Source organism: Lithobates pipiens, unplaced genomic scaffold (assembly GCF_037356315.1).
Source record: "Lithobates pipiens isolate NorthernLeopardFrog02 unplaced genomic scaffold, aLitPip1_a1.2 Scaffold_8, whole genome shotgun sequence".
NCBI classification, from domain to species: domain Eukaryota; kingdom Metazoa; phylum Chordata; class Amphibia; order Anura; family Ranidae; genus Lithobates; species Lithobates pipiens.
Window position 1 is genome coordinate 86,817,692 of NW_027507903.1, and position 22,987 is coordinate 86,840,678.

General features: G+C 40.9%; 1 protein-coding gene across 1 annotated transcript in view; it reads left to right on the forward strand.

Moving 5' to 3' along the window:
- Nucleotides 1–8,827, forward strand: part of MINDY2 (MINDY lysine 48 deubiquitinase 2) — a 173,455-nt gene extending 164,628 nt beyond the window's left edge. The window contains exon 9 of the mRNA XM_077472635.1: nucleotides 7,001–8,827. Coding sequence (XP_077328761.1) covers nucleotides 7,001–7,123 — 123 coding nt within the window. The 3' untranslated portion in view covers nucleotides 7,124–8,827. The remainder of the gene's footprint in view (nucleotides 1–7,000) is intronic.
- The last annotated feature ends 14,160 nt before the right edge of the window (nucleotides 8,828–22,987 follow it).

Here is a 22,987-nt window from a genome sequence, read left to right on the forward strand (position 1 = left end):
ACCTAGATCTATACTTGGACAAAAAAGTTACCAAAAAAAACCCAAAATACAAAAACGCGTATAAATAAAAAAAATAAAAAAAGTGGGCAGACTTGATGGACCACTTGGTCTTTTTTTCTGCTGTCGCTTGTCTGTTTCTAGCTGTAATTACATCTCATTGTATAATCTTGTATTGTAGATGACAAAATGACCTGAATACTGCACATACAAACACATTTCTGAAGAAGTATACATTTTTTCATACATCAGGGGACACGGAGCTATAGTAGTTACTATGTGGGTTATAGGGCCACTGATAGGTGATGGACATTGGCACACCCTAAGGCAAGAAGTGTACTCCCTATATAACCCCTCCCACTACTGGGAGTCCTCAGTTTTTTCACCAGTATCTAAGGTGTTGGTCACGAGTAAAGATGTGCTGTGCTGGGCTCCACTGGAAGCAATCCTTGCTGGGGCTAAAAAATATATATAAACTAATCTATATAAAATAAACTATATAAAGGCGACCGCTCAGGTTCGCAAAACAGATGTTTTGTTTGTACTGCCAGAAGATCCAAAAGGGGGACAGGCAGCATCAAAATCTACTATTTCCAAATGGATTCGTCAAGTAATTATTCAAGCTTACGGCTTAAAGAAGAAAATTCCTCCTTTTCATGTTAAAGCACACTCAGCCAGGGCGATTAGTGCTTCTTGGGCAGTGCATCATCAGGCCTCTATGGCTCAGATCTGTAAGGCCGCAATTTGGTCTTCAGTTCATACATTTACCAGATTTTATCAAATCAATGTTAAAGGTCATGAGGATATTGCCTTTGGGCGCGGTGTACTGCAGGCTGCAGTAGGAGTCCTCTGGTCTCTTTTTTTGCCCTACGGTTTTGTTGTGTCTCCCTCCCTTCACTTGCTATTGCTATGGGACATCCCACATAGTAACTACTATGGCTCTGTGTCCCCTGATGTATGAAAAGAAAACAGGATTTTTAAAACAGCTTACCTGTAAAATCCTTTTCTTTGATGTACATCAGGGGACACAGAGGTCCCTCCCTTCTTGGTATACACTTGTATTGCTTGGCTACAAAACTGAGGACTCCCAGTAGTGGGAGGGGTTATATAGGGAGTACACTTCTTGCCTTAGGGCGTGCCAGTGTCCATCACCTATTGGTGGCCCTATAACCCAAATAGTAACTACTATGGCTCTGTGTCCCCTGATGTACATCAAAGAAAAGGAATTTACATGCAAGCTGTTTTAAAAATCCTGTTTTCTTTTCATACATCAGGGGACACAGAGCCATAGTAGTTTTTGGATTTCTTTTTTAAAGCTGAACTATAGCCAAAGCTTTGATTTTAGTCTTGTATGGAGAAAGGGGAGAGGGGATTAGAACCTATTTTAGAATTCTATTGCATGTGTGTGTCTGCATTGGTTAGATATCCTCACATCTTGTCCTAATGACAAGGAGTCAGAGGGTAAAGAGGCGATGGGAAAACTACTGAATGCAGACTGAGACAGCAACAGGCAGATACGTATTTTGTTTGTTTTTTTGTTTTGTTTTTTAGTACTGTAAATAAAAGTTAGAACTCCAGTCAGGTTTTTATTCATGTACCTTCCTGTATTGGTCCCTATTTCATCTTTTTATTGTAGTGTCACAGGGTTGTTGCCAAAAGCAAACCATGAGCGAAAACCTCCCTGGTATGATTAAAGACAGCAATAAAGATTTTCAAGAGGTTTTTGTCCCACTCTATTAAAAACTAAAAATAAATGTCTTTAATTAACTTTTGGTGCGCATGTTCACTTACTTAGTGACCCAGTCAGCACAGGGTTGTTTGTATTCTGTTGAAAGAACACCACACATACAGTACTTTCCTTTCCATTGGCCTTTATCTTGAAAAGGCGCAGCTTCGCTCTTTACTGTCTTCTGCAAGTATTTCAGTTGGATGGGTCAAATAGCAGCTTCCCGTCACTCCCTGCTGCTTCTTCTGCTGGCTCACATGTTCTTTAGTGAGGTACAAGCCAGTGGGAGAAACCACTGGGAGCAGCAGGAGAAGCAGGTAATTCCTTTTTTTTGGGGGGGGGGGGGGAGCTATGGAATATACAGTATGTAAAAGTTCCGGTTTGAATCATGTACCGTTTTTAGAAAGCCAATTGATTAGCTTCTCTCAAAGAAGTGTTGATTGAGTTTTGCGGAAAGTGAGACAAAATCCTCCTGTTCCACTGATGAACCTGATGATTTACAGGCGGTTCCAAATGGGGTAAGATCTGGAGTATCTTTGTTGCTCTAGTTATATTTGTCTGAAAATTAGTAATTTGTCTGAATGTAAAGTAGTTGGTAATTGGAGTTGCAACTTGAAAAATGTGTGTTTTTTATTTCCCAGTTGTGAAATAAAATAGTTACATAGTTAGTAAGGTTGAATAAAGACACCAGTCCATCCAGTTCATGGTTTGGGATTTGAACCAGCGACCCGTTTTACTGCTAGGTGAGAGTGCTAACCACTGTGCCGCCCTATCTTCAGTTGTGGAAGTCCTAGTTGTTCTACCATCTGAAGTTACAAGGTTGAAGCCAAGGAGGAAATTGAGGGTTGTCTATAATTATGGGTAGTAGGGTTTGGATTGAGGCTAGTGAAAATCTTCTACTCGATTTGTCCGCATCATCAAAAGTCATGGGCTCAGTATTGGTGATCTTATATTCATGGGGGCCACATCAGGATATCTATAGATCTATGGTTACAAGCTGGGGCTTCAATGGTCATCAAAGAGAGGGCGCGTTATTTAGGGTGCATATGGACATTGGTGACAGCTGAGCTGCCTGGTAATAAGTCAAATCGTGTGTAAAATAAAAAAAAAGTCTATTTGCCTGCATCCCCTAATCTTTAATGTGAACACTTTTTTAATATCAAAAAACAGCAATAGTGTGCAGATGCACACACAAAGGAGGGGGGACAGATGTTAACATGGTCGTTGCACTTGCTGTGCTTAGTGCAATCCTGAGGAGGTGCAGTTCTTAACATACCTGGAAGTGTGTGAATACTTGCATCGGCTAGAAGAGCAGTTAAAGCAGTGGCTTTTTAAGAAACTGTCCTCTGGAAAGCCAGGAATATACGGTCTTCTTTTAACAAGCATGTTCTGTATACAAGTATTCACATGTGACAAGGGCAAGAATCGAAATATAAACAGAAGCAACAGTGCAGCTACCCATACAACATTTTTTTTTTTAAAGTGCTGGGACAATGAGCTAGTGCACAGAAGCGAACGCATACGTGAGTAGCGCCCGCATATGAAAATGGTGGTCAAACCACACATGTCAGGTATCGCTAGAGCGAGAGCAATAATTCTAGCCCTAGACCTCCTCTGTAACTGAAAACATGCAACCGGTATAATTTTTTAAACGTCGCCTATGGAGATTTTTGAGGGTAAAAGTTTGACGCCATTCCATGAGCAGCAATTTTGAAGCGTGGCATATTGGATATAATTTAATCTTGGCATAACATTATCTTTCACAATATAAAAAAATTGGACTAACTTTACTGTTGTCTTATTTTTTTTTTATTCAAAAAAGTGTTTTATTTGCAAAAAAAGTGGGCTTGTAAGACCACTGCGCATATACAGTGTGAAAAAAGTATTGCAATGACCGCCATTTTATTCTCTAGGGTATTCGAAAAAAAATCAATATATAATGTTTGAGGGTTCTAAGTTTTTTTCCCCCCAAAAAACCTGTTTTAATCATGTAAACACCAAAATCTCAAAACGAGACTATTCCTTAAGTGGTTAAAGAGATACTGAATAAGCAAAGTGACAGAGATGCCGCTTGATAGACCACCCCCTTTGCTCCATTGCTCTAATTGAAAAAGGCTGCCGAATATGGGGGAGCATGTTACTGTTCTTAAGTATTCAGTCGCCAGGAATGGGGGAGGGGTCTAGTGACACCATACATCCAGGTAAGCTCCAACATCACATCTGCAGTAGGGAGGTGAGAAGGAAACCTGGATTGGTGAATATATCTGACTGGATGAGCTGCATTGTCACTTGGCCCAGGGCAGATGGTCGTGTACGTAAAAAAAAAAAAAAAAAAAAAAAGTTTAGGGCAGATGTGAAGAAATGCTGTAAAGTAAAAAAAATCTTTTTAATTTTTTTTAAAGTTTACAGGATGCAAAATGCCAAAACAAAAATCTAAATCAAATAAATATTTGGAGTGATTACCCTTTGGCTTCAAACCAGCATCAATTTTTACACTTACACAAAGTCAGGGATTTTGTAGGAATCAGGTGCTAATAATCATCAAATTCATATGTAGTTTGAAACAGCTGCGTAGGAGGCTTAAAACTGGGTAAGGAACAACCAAACTCTGGTACTAAGGTGAGGTTGTGGAAGACAGTGTCATTTCACAGGTCATACACCATGGCAAGACTGAGCACAGCAACAAGACACAAGGTAGTTATACGGCATCAGCAAGGTCTCTCCTAGCCAAAGATTTCAAAGCAGTCTGGGGTCAAGATGTGCTGTTCGAGTTATTTTGAAGAAACACAAAGAATCCAGCAGCATTGAGGACCATAGACACAGTGGTTGGCCAAGGAAACCTAATGCAGCAGATGAATGACATATCATGCTTGCTTCCCTTCAACATTGGACGTTGTCCAGCAGTGCCATCAGCACAGAGCTGGTGGAAACCAGTCAGAACCAGGTACACCCATCTACTGTCTGGAGAAGTCTTGCCAGAAGTGGTCTTCCTGGCAAGAATTGTGACCAAAAAGCCATACCTCCGATGTTGGAAACAAGGCTAAACGACTCTGCACAGAAACTTAGAAACTGGGGTGCAGAAAAATGTCAGCTGGACTGGTGCTCTGGACAGATGAGTCAAAATATTTGGCTGTAGCAGGAGACAGTTTGCCCATTGAAGGACTGGAGAGCCATACAATAATGAGCGTTTATATAAATAATAGGAATTGTGCTATATGGTGAAAAATTCATACATGATAAATCAAAACAATAAGCTATACAAATGAATGAATTGCCACAGTGCATAGATTTGTGAAGGAATTTAAATTATGTGCAAACTGTCCATAAAAAGGTGATTTGTAAAGCTGATCTATTTCGGAAACAAGTCCATCTTCCAACACCACAACCACTGTGAATCCACCACCAGCTGAAGAAACTGTTTACCAGCTCCTGTGGACCCCTTATTATAGGAGGTCGGGTACCGCCTGTGGCTTATCACCCAGCCTGGAGATTTCTCCTTGTCTCACAGCTGCGCCCCACATCTGGTCTCACTCGGTAGGTGAACGATCGGATAAGGCACCTGCGTAGCAACCATTATATGCACTGTTGGCGTTTGTGTTGCACACAGAATTGCTGCTTTGATCATATTGTTTAGGGCTTTTAGTACATACTAGGGCAGTTTTCCTTTTTCTTTTAATAATGAATGTTTTCAGGCAACAGTGAAGCATGGTGGAGATTCCTTGCAAGTTTGGGGCTGCATTTCTGCAGATGGAGTTGATTTGGTCAGGATCAATGGTGTTCTCAATTCTGAAGCATACAGGCAGATACTTATCCATCATGCCATACCATCAGGGAGGCGTGTGATTGGCCCCAAATTTATTCTGCAGCAGGACAATGACCCCAAAGATACAGCCAATGTCATTAAGAACTATCTTTAGTGTTTCAAAGAACAAGGAGTCCTGAAAGTGATGGTTTGACCCCCCACAGAGCCCAGATCTCAAGATCATGGAGTCTGTCTGCGATTTCACAACAAGGCAGAAAGATTTGAGGCAGCCTACATCCACAGAGGATCTGAGGTTCGTTCCCCAAGATGTTTGAAACAACCTACCGGCCAAGTTCCTTGAAAAACTGTGTAAAGTGTACCTAAACAGAAATTCTAATCAAATATTGATTTGATTTGGATTTCTATTCAACTTTCCATTTTGTTAATTGAAAAAAACAAACTATTAACACTATTTCTGAAAGCAGTCATAATTTACAGCATTTTTTCACACTTGTCTAAAATTTTGCACAATTGTGTTAACTGCAAGGCATGTATAGTAAAACCTTGGATTGCGAGCATAATTGGTTTCGGAAACATGCTTGTAATCCAAAGCACTCGTATATCAAAGCGAATTTCCCCATAAAAAATAATGGAAACTCAAATGATTCATTCCACAATCATTTATGCATAAGTCATTCAGTTTATATCCCATATAAAAAGATTATAGCAATGTGATAGGTTGTGTAACCATAAGACATCCATCCACAAATGGAAGCCTCCAAGGGATTAGAAGCAAAATCCAGCAGGAGCTAGAGAGTATAAAATAGAAGAGAGGCACCTGCAAGTGTAGCAATATGGTTACATTTATTGAAGGTACAACATGTAGCAACTCACATGGTGATTGAAAGAGGCAAATCTAAGTATGCAGGCATCCGGGGTAAAGTGGTCCACATCGACCATCCCCAGCGGCTCTCACTCTCTCGGCTGTCAGTCTGCAATTGTGCCTGGGAAGACTACCCTGCAGTAGAGCGATCTGAAAGCGAGGCTTGAATCGCTCGTGGAGAGCAGCATGGAAGTGACGTCAATAGTGGTGAGGAGGTTGGTCTATGTGGATAGCTTTACCCCGGGTGCCTGCATGTTTAAATATGCCTGTTTTAATCATCAACCTTGTGAGTTGTTAAATGTTGTACCTTCATTAAGTTTAACCATATTGCTACACTTGGAGGCGCCTCTCTTCTTTTTTTATACTCCGTTGTGACATGACGCTACTTGTGTATCAATACATCGCTTGCATATCAAATCAAAAATTTATAAAAAAAAATTTTACTTGTCTTGCAAAATGCTCTCAAACCAAGTTACTCTTAAACCAAGGTTTACTCAATTTGGAATTGCCATTTTTATATTGTGTCACCAATTTTTCCAGTGTTGTTTTTTATATTATGCATAAAGAAAATATACAATAGTTCCTGGTGGTTTTAGAGGCCCAGGAGAGAGCTTTTAACTGTAAATAATTTATATCTGTTTGCTTATTACAGCCGGGACAGCAACCTCAAGCAAGCACCAGTCTGTCCAGTGGGCGACCATCAGGGAGCAGTGAAAAAAAGAAAAAAGAGTCCAAAGAGAAGGAAAAAGAAAAGAACACGTGTACACTATTGTAATGAAGCTAAATGCCTATTTAGCAATATGTCATGAAAATAGGTCCAGGAAAAAGTAAACAACGGTTATAAGCCATCTGTGCCTGAACACCCCCTGCTGTGCTTCAGTTTGTTAGGGGGGATTTGTTACAGACTTGGTACACATTACTTTTTTTTTCATATGGAGTAGTGTGGTGAAACCATGTGTCCGTGTTACAAGGTGTGGAGCAAAAGCACTAAGTGCATCATTTACGTTATGTTTTTGTATCTGTTTGGCTTTCTTGATATTAAGCCATAATAAATTATCCCAACATTTTCTACCCATGGGAACGAAGAATGGTTACTATTCTGGACATAGGAAAATGTTCTGAATAATAAACAGCATATTGTTGAAGGAAACTGAGAGTAAAAGCATGCCCCAGCATGCTTTGTGTCTTCAAGTGCTGGCCTTACTTCCTCTTATCCTGGGACTTGCACTTTTTCCCACAAGTTTCAATGAAGCCTGTCTTATGTATTTGCCCCTGTAAATATAGATCCAGTTAGACTTTTACTCAATGTAATTAAGGGAATATTTACTACTTCACTGTGTCATAATCTGGGCATTTTACCCAAAATATCAGGTTTGAATATTTTGTGACAGAGTACTCTTTTTTTAATATTTAGGACCAGTCTTTTTGTATACAATGTTCTGTATGTGATAAATTGGTAGCATAAGGAGCTGAAGTTGTGTCTAGTCAATAAGGTTATCTAAGGTGAACACCTTTCAATCCAACAAATGAGACTGTTAAATACTGCAATAAGCACCACTTGGTGTTTGCAGCTCGGAAGGACACATTTTAATGATGAAGACTGAACAAAGCTGTTGTTTTAATTGTGTTTGACTTCTTATACTGGTTCTGTAAGGCTGCAAGAGTGGCTGAATGAAGAATGATTAATGTTGGTATGTATTTATATTGGCTGTAAAGTTAATGTGGTTTTATTCTATATGTTTTATGACTGTAGACAATCAATGTCTGCTCCAGTTATCCACTTGTTTTTGTCTACTAATATAGACTAGTTACAGGTAGCTGTCTAGATGAGTTGTGGAAATATGGCTAAAAGTCAAGTCCACCTATACCTAATTTTGTAATTGCTGGTATTTTAGTCACTCGCTGGCTTCAGGTATCATTTGGATAATCTCAACATACCTGTCCTTAGCGAATACTTCAAGCCCTGGCGCAAGAGAGTTGCACTCCTATGTATGTGTACTCCATAATTCAAATAGGATATTAATCACCAATATCTCTCAGGCAGAGTCCCAGAAATATAGATGAAGCCAAGATTTTTGAATGGACTTACCTTTTAAGAAGATGCTGTATGAGGTGTAGTTTCTAGATTGTACCAAAGTAGGTCATTGCTTGTGATTTGTGTATTTACATATACCTTGTAAGAATACATGCATTTTTTTTTTCCAAGAAGAAATCTTGATGAACACAAGATATCCCCAATAAATGGCTATGAATGTAGCAGATTAGAAAATCATGCCTTATTCTGCTTTCTACAAAACTAACCAGTAATCATTTGTTGGGCAAGCAATGGGCAATTCAAAATTCAGACTAGGGTGAATGCATTTCTTGTAATAGAGGTATTTAACTCCTTATTGACTGAGGGTAAAACAAATGTTGATGTCCAAACACAATTTTACAACTTTGACATGTGTTTGTAAAACCATAAATATCATAAAAGATATCTGATTTTTGTTTTTATTATCAAAGAAAAACTGTCCCAAAATAGTAAAAAAAAAAAAAAAAGAAAAAAGTTTAGCTGTATATTTCCTGCTACTACCATAACCTACCACCAAAGAACAACCGGAAATAAATTATCCTGCTTCAGATGATTGCAGCGATACCACATGTGTAATGTTAGTTGTTTGTACCCATAGCACGGCCAAGAAACAATAGTGCATATTTTGCCTTTTTTTTTTTTTAAATCCTACCTAAACCATACACTGATACAAATTAAAAAAATAAAAATAAAATCCTGCCCAAAATATACTAACCCCGACCTTTGACCATGACACTTTTTTTGTACACTTTTTATTTATATCTTTCCCCCTACAAGGAGAGAGACTCAATGTATTTCTCCATCCATTCAGAGAAAGAAAACAGTATCGGGCTGCACAGTGATTGTTTACTGTGATAGCCATTCAGAGGCTATTGCAGCGTTCAGGGGATGTGGAATCTGGAGTCTCAGAGCTTCCAGTGAGAACCCGATCTCTGTGCTGGGAGCACGCTTTGAGCACAAAGACAGATACACATATGGCCCTGGATAAAGGTCCATTCTGTGAGACTGCATATATGTGTATGGTCAGCGGGAAAAGGTTGGGTACATAGGATAGAGGAAATGATCTTTAAATTGGAGAAAATAGAAATTACACTCCTCTGTGATGGTGTTTCTATGTAATCCAGACAGGACACAGAAATAGATCACCCACCTACAGGGGCAGAAATGAAGAAGTACAAAGTGAAGAGATAATTACGAGTACTATTTACTGGAATACAGCCGTTTAAATAATTATTTGGGGATAGATTTACCTATGTTGGAATTAGAAGTAAGGATTTGTGGGCCCTTTATTCCTACGGTACAAGCATTGTAAAAATGAAGTATAACACTGAAATGGATATTTAATTGATAGGCAACTCCTATCCTCATATTGATTAGTGGTTCCAAATTAATAACTACTGCAGTAGGGAACAGACACAAAAGATACGCTCAGCATCTTTCCAAATAACCGTTCTCCTTTATTATGACGCATTTGAAGGCTTTTATACACCTGATTACGTAGGTATCACATTAATATTACAATTGTACGTTTATGGTAACAAGGGGCGTTACATAGGCAGACTAATTCTAATCTGGACTTGAAAGAATGCAAAACATGTACTGAAAACATTGTTAGTGCCATGTGCACAGTGAGGGCATTGTGCAATACATATAAAATAGAATACAATTATATACAGAACCTACAAATTTCCATTACAGTCTCCTCTCTTTTGATCAATATTTTGATCACTAACCATACCTGCTATCACCTTTAACCTGAAACCTCCACACGCTTAGGTGGAGGTAGTCCCGGCCAAAGAGGCAAAAACTCCATTGTGGAGAAAATAATAGCTGAGCAGCTTTTTTCATTACACAATGACTTTTCACTGTGAAAAACAAATACATATTTACAGAGTACTGGCTGTACACTCCTGTGGCCAGAATGGCCTTCTAACTTAATTGCTGGTATGCTGACTTATCAGCACATGTAAACACAGACAATTGTACATAAAATGGAAGAGGTACAAAAGACAAATATGACTTCAGCATGGCTAAACTACTTTTCAAATATATGTATCCCTTACAATTAAAGTAATTGAATCAAAAAGTACCCTAGACTGTGATCGCAAGAGGGAAACAAATCAAACACAGAGATTTCTTTAATTTAGACATTTTTGCAGTGTCTGGTGTGGATCCAGGTGACTTTTCTTTCAAGTTTTGCAAAACTGTACTTGAAATAGATGCTGTATTGAGTCTCCAAACATTTCCTTATATATAAATGTCAACTGGCTTTAGTTTTAGATCCTTCCAAACTTGTAGGATCTGGAATTGGGGAGAAAACACATAAATGAGTTTGTCAAAAACCTTAAAAAAATCAGCAACATTCTCTGTGAGATCCGAAAGGAGGACTTCAGCTGCTGAGACAAAATATAAGCAAATCCCATAGGGAGAGAGTCCAACATCCCCCTACGGGCTTGATAAAATATAATAAAACATTCAGGCAAAAGTTTTCTAGTTTCTTACTCTACTTTGTCCGCTACATTGTAGACAGTAGGGGGTGTAAAAATAAAACCTCAAAACTTCCAGTAAGGACTCTCCTATAAAAATGATTTCCTCTGTTACTGTCTGTAGATTCTGTACTTACAAACTATTTCTGATAACACTTTTTTTTACTGTGGCCTTTGTAGTAGCATTTGCCACTGGACATCCAGAAAACATGTCCATACAAACAAAATACATACTAAGATCCTGACTTGGGCATCTGGATATATCTTTTTGCTATCTCTGGAAGGGATGTTCAGCTTTTGGTAACACCTTTGGTAACAGGTAAAACAAGAAGTGGTATGTTATAAAAACAACTGTGGAGAACCCTGGCTCTATCCCATGCTCATTTACTAAGGCAGCCATAACTACTTGTGACTGATGACACGGTCCACGTGTCAAGCTGAAGGGAAAGGAGTGTCTGGCAAACATAAATGATCACCTTTTCCAAAGTCCTGTTTCGTAAGAAGTTGCCCTCTGTGGACCACTTGTGCTTCTCGTTCTGGGGTCCTTAAAGTTGAATTATTAATCCCAGCTATACTGGGCCAGAACTAGGGTGGAATCTGTGAGTTGCACAGACCCAGCAAGTGTCCGGGGCTGTAAATGCAGCATCCTAAGAGTCGCCTGGTCTGCTTCCATGTGTGAGTTTTACTGTTAGTATGGCTACCTCAGCAAGAACCTGGAAGGCTGAAAACAGCCGATCATATTAACTTGGCATGCTTGATTGGTTTACCTGCCGAAGGAAAATCAAACTTCTGGCCCTTCAAATGGAACCAAAAGCTCTCTATCTCTTGACTATATAAATATATACTCTTTTTATAGCAAACGGGCTTTACTTAAACATGGAGCTCTGCTTCTTGAGCTGGGGAAAAAAGATCCAATGACTCTGAATACAGGGAATCCTTCTGGGTGATAAACTTCATCCTCGGTATAAAACCGGGAATAACACTACAAAAAAGTAAATACTCTGGTCTCCAGGGAGTGTGTCCTGCACTGGGCTCACAGCAGCTGATTCCCACGTCATCAATTTAACACATGTGCTTTTTCTTTGTCTCCAGCCTCCTCCAATAGAGGCAATAAGGTGGCCGGATTCAAATGTACACATTTTTCATTGTTAGATTTGTACATAAACACACAAAACAAATTCATATTTTGAACCTTTCATTAGACAAACACTTAGCTATATATTTGCTGTGCAGAATGTCGGACTATTAAAAATTCAATATTCAACCAAAATAATATCTGTAACTTTGTCTAATAGCAACTTTGCATAAAGCTACAGCTCTGATACATCGGAGTGAACCCTTCATTACTGGGTCCAGCTTGCATAAATATAACAATGGCTTGTTTTCTATCATGCTGTTTGTGTAAGAACTCCAGTTTCATGTTTCAAAAAGACAACTTTTTCCTGGCAATATTATAATAAATGATAAGAATACCCTGCAGTCATGCAGAGATGTCCATAAATCCAAAATATTCTTCTACTTATACCCACTGCACTTACAAGGAAAAGGGGCACATCATTTCACAATCCACACATTCTGCTTTGGATTTCAAAAATAAAAATACATAAAAACAAAAGGACCAACAATATGTATGACGGACCAGAAAGCACTCGGCCATCAAAAACTGTAAACCAACTGGCTGCAGGCAGCAGCTATCCTAACAGGGTGTGTGGACTTGATGTGATGGGTCTGTTATATTTACATGTTATTATTACTCTCACATCATGGACCGCACATCAAGTTATTATCAGACTTTAAGATTTCATTTCTGTAGAAAAACTTCCTATGTATCCCATCCATCTTGGCTTTGTTAAACATTATTGCAGCTGTATTCAAATTAACAACCTCATCTTAATCTTTTTTTTCTTTCCACTCAATAAATGTAAAATTACAAAATTGTTATCTTAATCTAAACTAATTCCATTTTTACCAATTTCCCCATTAACCTGGATTTCATTTCCAACCAAAGGTTGTCTAAACCAGTTTTAATATATCTATATTTATTAATAAAATTGTTAAACTCATATTAGAAATGAATACTCATATGATAATTTCAATATCACACACTAATATATATGCACAGATAAATGTCCTTAATTTTACTCAATTTCTCTCTCTTTTTTTTTTTTTTTAATGCACTGTTTCCACTATCACAGGAAATTACATTTGTGTAAGACACGGTTAATTTGTAACCTTCATTCTACCATGTTTGGAAAACAGATTCAAAAATAATTGTGATCACATTGTTTATCATTAGATTCGTTAAACCCGGCACATTTTGTTATAAATGTTTTGTCTAAAAAACTGAAATTGGCATAGTGTCCTTGCAGCTTATCACCAATCTCTCATGTCAGCCACATTCTTTCAGGAGAGCACAAAGGAGGGGGTCACATCTGCGTACATGACACAAGCGATAGAACTAAAGGTTCCAGCATTCACAAACATATCTCTAAAATCGCTTACATTATTCCCATTTGTACACAACACATGCCTATCATTCTCTCACTTTCTTTTAACGCTTTTTAATACTTCCTTGCTTAAATTTCTGCTTTCTTTATTTTGTTCTGATATCCTTTGCATCCAATGTATTGTAAAACCATACTTCACATACTGTACCTATAGTGCTCATCCCATCTTCCCTCTCTGACAACATATAAAGCATTCTGTTTTAACTCTCATTACTGTTTCTTGACTTTACTAGTTGTAGTGCCTGACCCCAAATTCATCCCACAACTTAACATCAAAAAGTCCCTTTCTGTCTACTGTTAATGTCACTCTTGATCCATCCTGCTCACATAAATAGCTGTTTCTCTAGCTGTATACTCTGCATGATTCTTTGTCCCTGTGGACTTTGGTGGTAACCCAGTTACCCTTTGTGGATCCCTGTCCACTTTAACCATTAATCTAGGGGCTCAGTATAGGCGGAACCGCACCTTCGGTTCATATATAGCGCTCCTCTTGCGCTGGGCATTTTTGAGGGTCTCTTACCCATCATTCCCTTACTTAATTTAATGCCCATAATGACTGGCCAGTCTTCTCTACGTGTGCCTATACCCTTTTGCCTCTAAACTACTTTAACTAGCAGATGTGCTACATATACCTGTGAACAGCACTATTCTTCCCTTTCTCTATAACACTCTGATGGACAGTAGACAGTGACAACATAACATATAACCACTAATCAATACAGTTCGATTAAGGGGTGTAAAATAGGTACCCTTTGTCCCGAAAATGCCTTACCGATCAAGGAAGTCTGATAACTCAAATGTAAGCAAAAGGCTTACCTCAGCCGGCTGATTATCAGAAATTCCCTGGTCGTCTCAAGCTCCTCGTTTCGGATACTCAGGGTCACCTGATAACCCCTGCTGAGCTGGCTTCGCCACCTGAAATGGATTTATAATTGATAGGCAACTCCTATCCTCATATTGATTAGTGGTTCCAAATTAATAACTACTGCAGTAGGGAACAGACACAAAAGATACGCTCAGCATCTTTCCAAATAACTGTTCTCCTTTATTATGACGCATTTGAAGGCTTTTATACACATGATTACGTAGGTATCACATTAATATTACAATTGTATGTTTATGGTAACAAGGGGCGTTACATAGGCAGACTAATTCTAATCTGGTCTTGAAAGAATGCAAAACATGTACTGAAAACATTGTTAGTGCCGTGTGCACAGTGAGGGCATTGTGCAATACATATAAAATAGAATACAATTATATACAGAACCTACAAATTTCCATTACAAACACTGAGATAGCTATATTAGTCCACTTCACAACAGTTAACATGGGTATATCTGTACCAGTTTTTGCCCTGCTAAAAGAAAAAGTAAAACTGTTTTTATGCCATTTGTTTAATATGGTCAAGGGAGATAGTACAGGTCACATCTCCTAATACCCAGAAGATTAAGTTTTCTTTACTTCTTGTTTAGCATGGGACTGATGAAAGGGGTTAGGATTATTTCCTGCTTATGGTAGAAGTTTGATGGTACTTTAAATTAGTAGTGGATGGTGAAAATGAATCGCAATTTTATCATATGTTGGAAAAATATGGTTTCAGGATTGAAAACACCTCAATCTCCCCAGCAGTGATAGAAGGATCATTTGGAAAATATGCTACTTTTAGTGGTGCTTAGTTTATACAATGGCAAAATGAGGATTTATATGCAGGGCATGTTTAGCTGAAAGGATATTCAAGAGTCCAATGTGGTGAGTTCAGTTTAAAGTCATAGAAAGCTCTATTGTACAGTGCCTTGAGAAAGTATTCACACCCCTTGAAATGTTCCACATTATATCATGTTACAACCAAAACCGTAAATGTGTTTAATTGGGATTTTATGTGATAGATCAACACAAAGTGGCACATAATTGTGAAGTGGAAGGAACATGATAAATGGTTTTCAATTTTTTTTTTATAAATAAATATGTGAAGTGTGGTGTGCATTTGTATTCAGCCCGAGTCAATACTTTGTAGAACCACCTTTAGCTGCAATTATAGCTGCAAGTATTTTTGGGTATGTTTCTACCAGCTTTTCACATCTAGAGAGTGAACTTTTTGCTCATTCTTCTTTTCCCTGTATTTGGCTCCATCCATCTTCCTATTAACTCTGATCAGCTTCCCTGTCCCTGCTGAAGAAAAGCATCACCACATAATCATGCTGCCACCACGTTTCACGGTGGGGATGGTGTGTTTAGGGTAATGTGCAGGGTTAGTTTTCCGCCACACATAGCATTTTGCTTTTAGGTCAAACAGTTCAATTTTGGTCTCATCTGATCAGAGCACCTTCTTCTACATGTTTGCTGTATTCCCCACATGGCTTCTCGTAAACTACAAACGGGACTTCTTATGGCTTTCTTTCAACAATGGCTTTCTTCTTGCCACTCTTCCATAAAGGCCAGATTTGTGGAGTGCACAACTAATAGTTGTCCTGTGGACAGATTCTGCCACCTGAGCTGTGGATCTCTGCAGCTGCTCCAGAGTTACCATAGGCCTCTTGGCGGCTTCTCTGATGCTCTCCTTGCCCGGCCTGTTAGTTTAGGTGGACAGCCATGTCTCGGTAGGTTTGCAGTTGTGCTCCGTGAGATGTTCAAAACTTGGGATATGTTTTTATAACCTAACCCTGCTTTAAACTTCTCAAAACTTTATCCATGACCTGGCTGGTGTGTTCCTTGGACTTCATGATGCTGTTTGTCCACTAAGGTTCTCTAACAAACCTCTGAGGGCTTCACCGAACACCTGTACTTATACTGAGATTAAATTACACATATGTGGATGCTGTTTACTAATTAGGTGACTTCTGAAGGCAATTGGTTCCCCTAGATTCTAGTTAGGGGTATCAGATTAAAGGGGGTTGAATACAAATGTACACCACACTGTTTAAAATATTTGTGAAAAAATTTGAAAACCATTTTTTCCTTCCACTTCACAATTATGTGCCATTTTGTGTACTTTTTCAAGGCACTGTATCCCCCATACCCTTGAATCACCATCCTGAACCGTTGATACATGGCTTTCATGTTTATGCCAAATTCCGACTCTACTAATCTGCCCATTCTCTGACATCAACAAGGCATTTTCATCCACACAACTGCCACTTAATGGATATTTTCTCTTTTTGGACCCTAGAGATTAAATAAATATGTGTGATTCCATGCAAAGGAAAAGTGCCAGCAGAGAAAAAATGGGGAGGTAAGGAAAGAATCAGAACTGCTGCCTCTACTTCATTGCTCCCACCTGGGTGGGGTAAGAATTTGAAAGGGAATGAAAGATGTGGCGCTGCTCATGCGATTCATACAATATCATCTAGTCTGAAATATAAGATATAATTATCTAAAAATATTAGATGAATTATTAGTGATGTGTTGCAGTGAAACAATGTGTAGTCTCTGTGAGGTGTGATCTCATCCACCTGAGATCAAAATGTGTACTACCAGTATTTATTGCAAATACTACCTTAAATCTTAAAACCAAATTACTTAGTATAATTATGTGCAAAAAAACATGTATAACATACACATTGCAAGGTACGCTCCAGATGACGTCAGTGTGACAAAATGCGTAGGAAGGAGTCAGCACACGTTCTAGCATCACTTCCAGTTGTCGTTGATAGTGTCAGCAATACATGCTTTATTGTGTATGGTAAAATGTGAGTGCATTTCCACATTTCTTTTAACTGGAATTAAAAAGTTTTAAATAGTATTACACTGTTGGGGACCCTCTCTTCTTTTACATGGTAAATAAGCGGAACACCAACAAAACATCCCGGACTGGCCAAGCCTTAGGGTGCTACACAGTGGCAAATACTGTGAATGCCTCATGCCCCAGGCGGAGAAGAAATTTCTGTTGATTGCGGTCACAATAAGAGCACGGATAAGTCACGCATGCTGTGATCACTTTGGGAAGAGGAATTCAAACCAGCACCGTGACATTTTATTTCTCCACAAGCACTAAACACTTTTTGAGCACAAATTATTGAACTTTAAGGGAAATCTATCCCTAGTTTGACTTTATTTTTATTTTATTTCATTCTATCAATATTTTTTAATTTTTATTTTTTAATATGTATATTTGGGATTGATGTGTACCAATGTGCCGTCATCTGAAGCGTACCTTGCAATGTGTATGCTATACATGTTTTTTTGCACATAATTATACTAAGTAATTTGGTTTTAAAATTTAAGGTAGTATTTGCAATAAATACTGGTAGTACATCTAGTAGTAGATCTCAGGTGGATGAGATCACACCTCACAGAGACTACACATTGTTTCACTGCAACACATCACTAATAATTATATTGAATATTTCTAGATAATTTTATCTTATATTTCAGACTAGATGATATTGTATGAAATGCATGAGCAGCAACACATCTACTTGCATTCCCTTTCAAACCCTAGAGATGGTTGTGTGAAAAATCCCAGTAGCTCAGCAGTTTTTGAAATAATCAGACCAACCAGTCTGGCACCAACAACAATGCCACATTCAAAGTCACTTAAACCCGTCTGGATGCCTAAACGTATTGAGTTGCTGCCACGTGATTGGCAAATTAGCAGTTTGTGTTACCAAGCAATTGAACAGGTGTACCTAATAAAGTGTAGAACAATGTGAAAAAAACATGCTGTCTTGTATAAAATAGTGATAGCTGACAGCACATCAGATAGTTTGTGAATAATATTTTATTTGTACCTAATAAAGTGGCCGGTTAGTGTGTGATCCCTTTGTTCAGATTTTTAAGGACTTTGCAAAATGCTCAAAGGAAAGTTATAATTTAGATTTGTGAAAAGGCATCAATACCATGTGGGGGATTTAAATAAAAAACTGGGATTTTTTTTCTATTCTATATATAACAAAAAGGTATAGGTTGAGAACCTCATTTGTTAACTAATTGGTAGCAAAGGATCAAAAGCCCATCTCACAAAGCCAATGAGTTTTGGTTCTGGTAATCTATCACTGCATCCTATTCTTTACCCAAGTGAATATCTGTGGAGATATTAGACCGGAGGGGATTGAGCCGCCTCGAAGGCCTACATGCTTAAATGCTTTAGTGTCGTCTTCAAGAATTATGTGCTTTCCTGAAATTGCAATCTATCTGAGAAATTTTAAAACGGCCTTCAGATCCTTTTACTTTGGAAAACCCTAATTTATTTTTCTTCAAAGACTGGTTACTGGATCTGCGCTCCCTATTATCTGGTATCTGTGTGAACTTAAAGCGGAGGTCCACCCTAAAATGGACCTTCCGCTCATCGGATTCCTCCCCCCCTCCGGCGCCACGATTGGCACCTTTCAGGGGGGAGGGGGTGCAGTTACCTGGATAATCCAGGTAACTGCACCCACTTCCGGGCTAGCTCTCTGCGGAAAGGGGCGTACATTACGCCCCTTTCCGCAAGTGCCTGCCCCCTTCCGCAAGTGCCCCGCTGCCTGCTGGGAAACATACAGATCCCAGAGGCAGCGGGACCGTCCTCATTGCGCACCGCGGCTCGCGCATGCGCAGTAGGGAACCGGGAAATGAAGCCGAAAGGCTCCATTTCCTGACTCCCATACCCAAGATGGCGGCGGCAGCACTCGAGTGTCGATCTAGAGATCGGCTTCGGGTGCCGACATCGCGGGCGCGCTGGACAGGTAAGTGTCACTATTTTAAAAGTCAGCAGCTGCAGTATTTGTAGCTGCTGACTTTAAAAAAAAAAAAAACGCGGAGTCCCGGCGGACTCCCGCTTTAAATAGGGTTAGGATTTCTCAAATGTATGCTGGAACTCAGGTTTTCTAACCTTTGCACCAGCCTAGAATGCCACAATTATGCTTTGAAAATGATTTGTTACTACTGATTTTGAGAGGAATATATTAAATAATGTACTTTCGTCCCATTAGTTCAAAGAAAGAAAATTTGAGGCAACCCTGGACTTTCATGGTACGGTATAGACTCACAATGCTCAAAACAGTTACAGAAAAATATAAATTTATTGAAAAGAATCAATTAATAATAAGGGCAGACAATTAACATATTAAAACAGTGAAATATCTGATGAGAACTGGAATGAAATACAAATGCATCAACCCAAGATGAGGGATTGAATATTCATCCCTTCCCAGTTCGGAACGCTACATGTTTCGTGGTGAACTGCTTCTTAAGGAGTATAACACAGAGGAGAATTTGTTCTATAGGAAATCAAACGCGTATATATAAACAATCTTTATATAACAAGGCAAAAATAATAGGATTTTTATAACCGCTTACCTGTTAAATCATTTTCTTTGAAGTACATCAGGGACACAGTGCCATAGTAGTTACTATGTGAGTTATAGGCCACCTTCAGGTGATGGACACTGGCACACCCTAAGACAGGAAGTCCACTCCCTATATAACCCTTCCCACTACTGGGAGTACCTCGGTTTTTGTAGCAAAGCCATACATGTGTATACCAGAAAGAAGGGAGAGACTCTGTGTCCCGTGATGTACTTAAAAGAACAGGATTTTTCAGGTGCGCTGTTATAAAAATCCTATTTTCTTAATCGTACATCATAGGACACAGAGCCATAGTAGTTACTATGTGGGATGTCCCAGAGCAATGCCAACTGAAGGGAGGGAGACACAACAAAATTAGGGCACCGAGAGACCAGAGGGCTTATACTGCTGCTTGCAGCACACTGCGCTCAAAGGCGATATCCTCATGAACTTTTACATCTACTTGATAGAATCTGGTAAATGTATGGACAGAAAACCAAGTTGGGGCCTTGAAGATTTGTGCCATGGAGGCTTGGCTATGCACTGCCTAGGAAGCACGAACAGCCCTGGTGGAGTGCACTTTAATTTGAAGAGGTGGAATTTTCCTCTTTAAACCATAAGTTTGAACAATTACTTGTCAAATCCATTTAGAAACGGTAGATTTCGATGCTGCCTGTCCTCTTTTAGGACCTTCAGGCAGTGTAAATAAAACATCAGTTTTCCAAATCTAAGGCCGCGTACACACGGGCGGACTGTTGGCTCAACTTTGTCCGCTGAACAGTGTTTCAGCGGACAGTCCGCTCGTGTGTGGGGCTTCAGCGGACAGTTTGACGAACAAAGTTTTTCGGAAATTCCGAAAAACTGTCTGCTGAAACTTGGTTTGAGCGAACAGTCCGCCCGTGTGTAGGCCACTTTCGAAATGAGCAAACTGTTCCCGCTCGGAGGAAAGTCTGCTCATTTCGAGCGCGTGTGCAGGTAGGCGGGGCTCCGCCGCCTGGAATGGACTTAAGGGGGAACCCCAACGCCGAAAAAAATCGGCGTGGGGGTCCCCCCCAAAGTCCACAACAGACCCTTGTCCGAGCACGCTACCCGGCCGGCCAGGAAAGGGGGGGCGAGCGAGCGCGCCCCCCCTCCTGAGCCGTACCAGGCCGCGTGCCCTCAACATGGGGGGTGCCTTGGGGAAGGGGGGGCCAAAGCACCTTGTCCCCATGTTGATGAGGACAAGGGCCTCTTCCCGACAACCCTGGCCGTTGGTTGTCGGGGTCTGCGGGCGGGGGGCTTATCGGAATCCGGGAGCCCCCTTTGATAAGGGGGCCCCCGGATACCGGCCCCCCACCCTATGTGAATGAGTATGGGGTACAATGTACCCCTACCCATTCACCTGTAAAATAAAAGTACCCAAAAAAAAAACACAACACACGAGATAAAATATTTTATTGCACAGCTCCGGGGTCTTCCGTCTTCGGGGGTCTTCTCGCCGGACTCCTCCGCTATCTTCTTGTAGCTCTTTTGCTAGCGGAGGAGTCCGGCTTTCTTCCTCCCCGCCGCCGGCCTCTTCTCCCGACTTCGGGGGTCTTGTCCCCCTCTTCGGTTCTTCTGCCGCCGCTGTCGCCGCCGCCTTCCGTTCTTCTTCTTCTTCTTCTTCTTCTTGTTCTTCTCCAGGAGATGTTGACACGTCGCTCTCTCCGGCCGGAATGCCAGAGCCGCGCTGTGCGGCCACTTATATAGTGACAATGGGACGGTGTCACATGGTATATGTCACATGGGTTGGTCACATGGGTTGATGTCACATGGGGACTATGACATCGTAAGGGGGCGGGGTCACCATGTGACCAACCCATGTGACATATACCATGTGACATCGCCCCATTGTCACTATATAAGTGGCCGCTCAGCGTGGCTCTGGCATTCCGGCCGGAGAGAGCGACGTGTCAACATCTCCTGGAGAAGAACAAGAAGAAGAAGAACGGAAGGCGGCGGCGACAGCGGCGACAGAAGACCGGGCCACCGCCTGCAAAAGAGCTATAAGAAGGCGCGGTGGCCCGGCAGAAGAACCGGAGAGGGGGACAAGACCCCCGATGTCGGGAGAAGAGGCCGGCGGCGGGGAGGAAGAAAGCCGGACTCCTCCGCTAGCAAAAGAGCTACAAGAAGATAGCGGAGGAGTCCGGCGAGAAGACCCCCGAAGACGGAAGACCCCCGGAGCTGTGCAATAAAATATTTTATCTCGTGTGTTGTGTTTTTTTTTTTGGGTACTTTTACTTTACAGGTGAATGGGTAGGGGTACATTGTACCCCATACTCATTCACATAGGGTGGGGGGCCGGTATCCGGGGGCCCCCTTATTAAAGGGGGCTCCCGGATTCCGATAAGCCCCCCGCCCGCAGACCCCGACAACCAACGGCCAGGGTTGTCGGGAAGAGGCCCTTGTCCTCATCAACATGGGGACAAGGTGCTTTGGGGTGGGGGGGGGGCCGCGCGGCCCCCCTTCCCCAAGGCACCTCCCATGTTGAGGGCACGCGGCCTGGTACGGCTCAGGAGGGGGGGCGCGCTCGCTCGCCCCCCTTTCCTGGCCGGCCGGGTAGCGTGCTCGGACAAGGGTCTGTTGTGGACTTTGGGGGGGACCCCCACGCCGATTTTTTTCGGCGTTGGGGTTCCCCTTTAAGTCCATTCCAGGCAGCGGAGCCCGCGACGTCTCCGTCGCGGGCCCCGCCTACCTGCACACGCGCTCGAAATGAGCGGACTGTTGCCTCGTGTGTGGGCGAGTCCGCTCATTTCAAAAGTTGCGCGGACTTAGTACGACGAACAAAGTTTGCCGTATTTGTCCGCTCAAAAAGTGCCGTGTGTGGGCGTGTTCGTTCATTCAAAAGTTTGAGCGGACTGTTTGACGAACTTAGTTTCGGCAGACAGTCCCCGCGTGTGTACGCCGCCTAAGCAGTCACCTTCAAGTAGACTTTGACAGCTCTCACGACATCAAGAGAATATAGTGATTTTTCTTCCACAGAGCAGGGTTCTGGGAAAAATGAAGGCAGAACAATATCCTGGTTTAGATGAAAACCTGATACTACCTTCAGTAGAAAATTAGGATGAGGATACAATACAACCTTATCCTTGTGAATAATTAAATATGGCTCTTTACAAGAAAGAGCAGCCAACTCTGATACCCATCTTGCAGAAGATATGGCTACCAGAAAGACTAGTTTCCTTCACAGGAGGACCAAGGGAATATGTCGTATCGACTCAAAAGGCTGTTTCTGTAATGCTGACTGAACAAAATTCAAGTCCTAAGGGTTCAGGGGTGACCTAACCACAGGA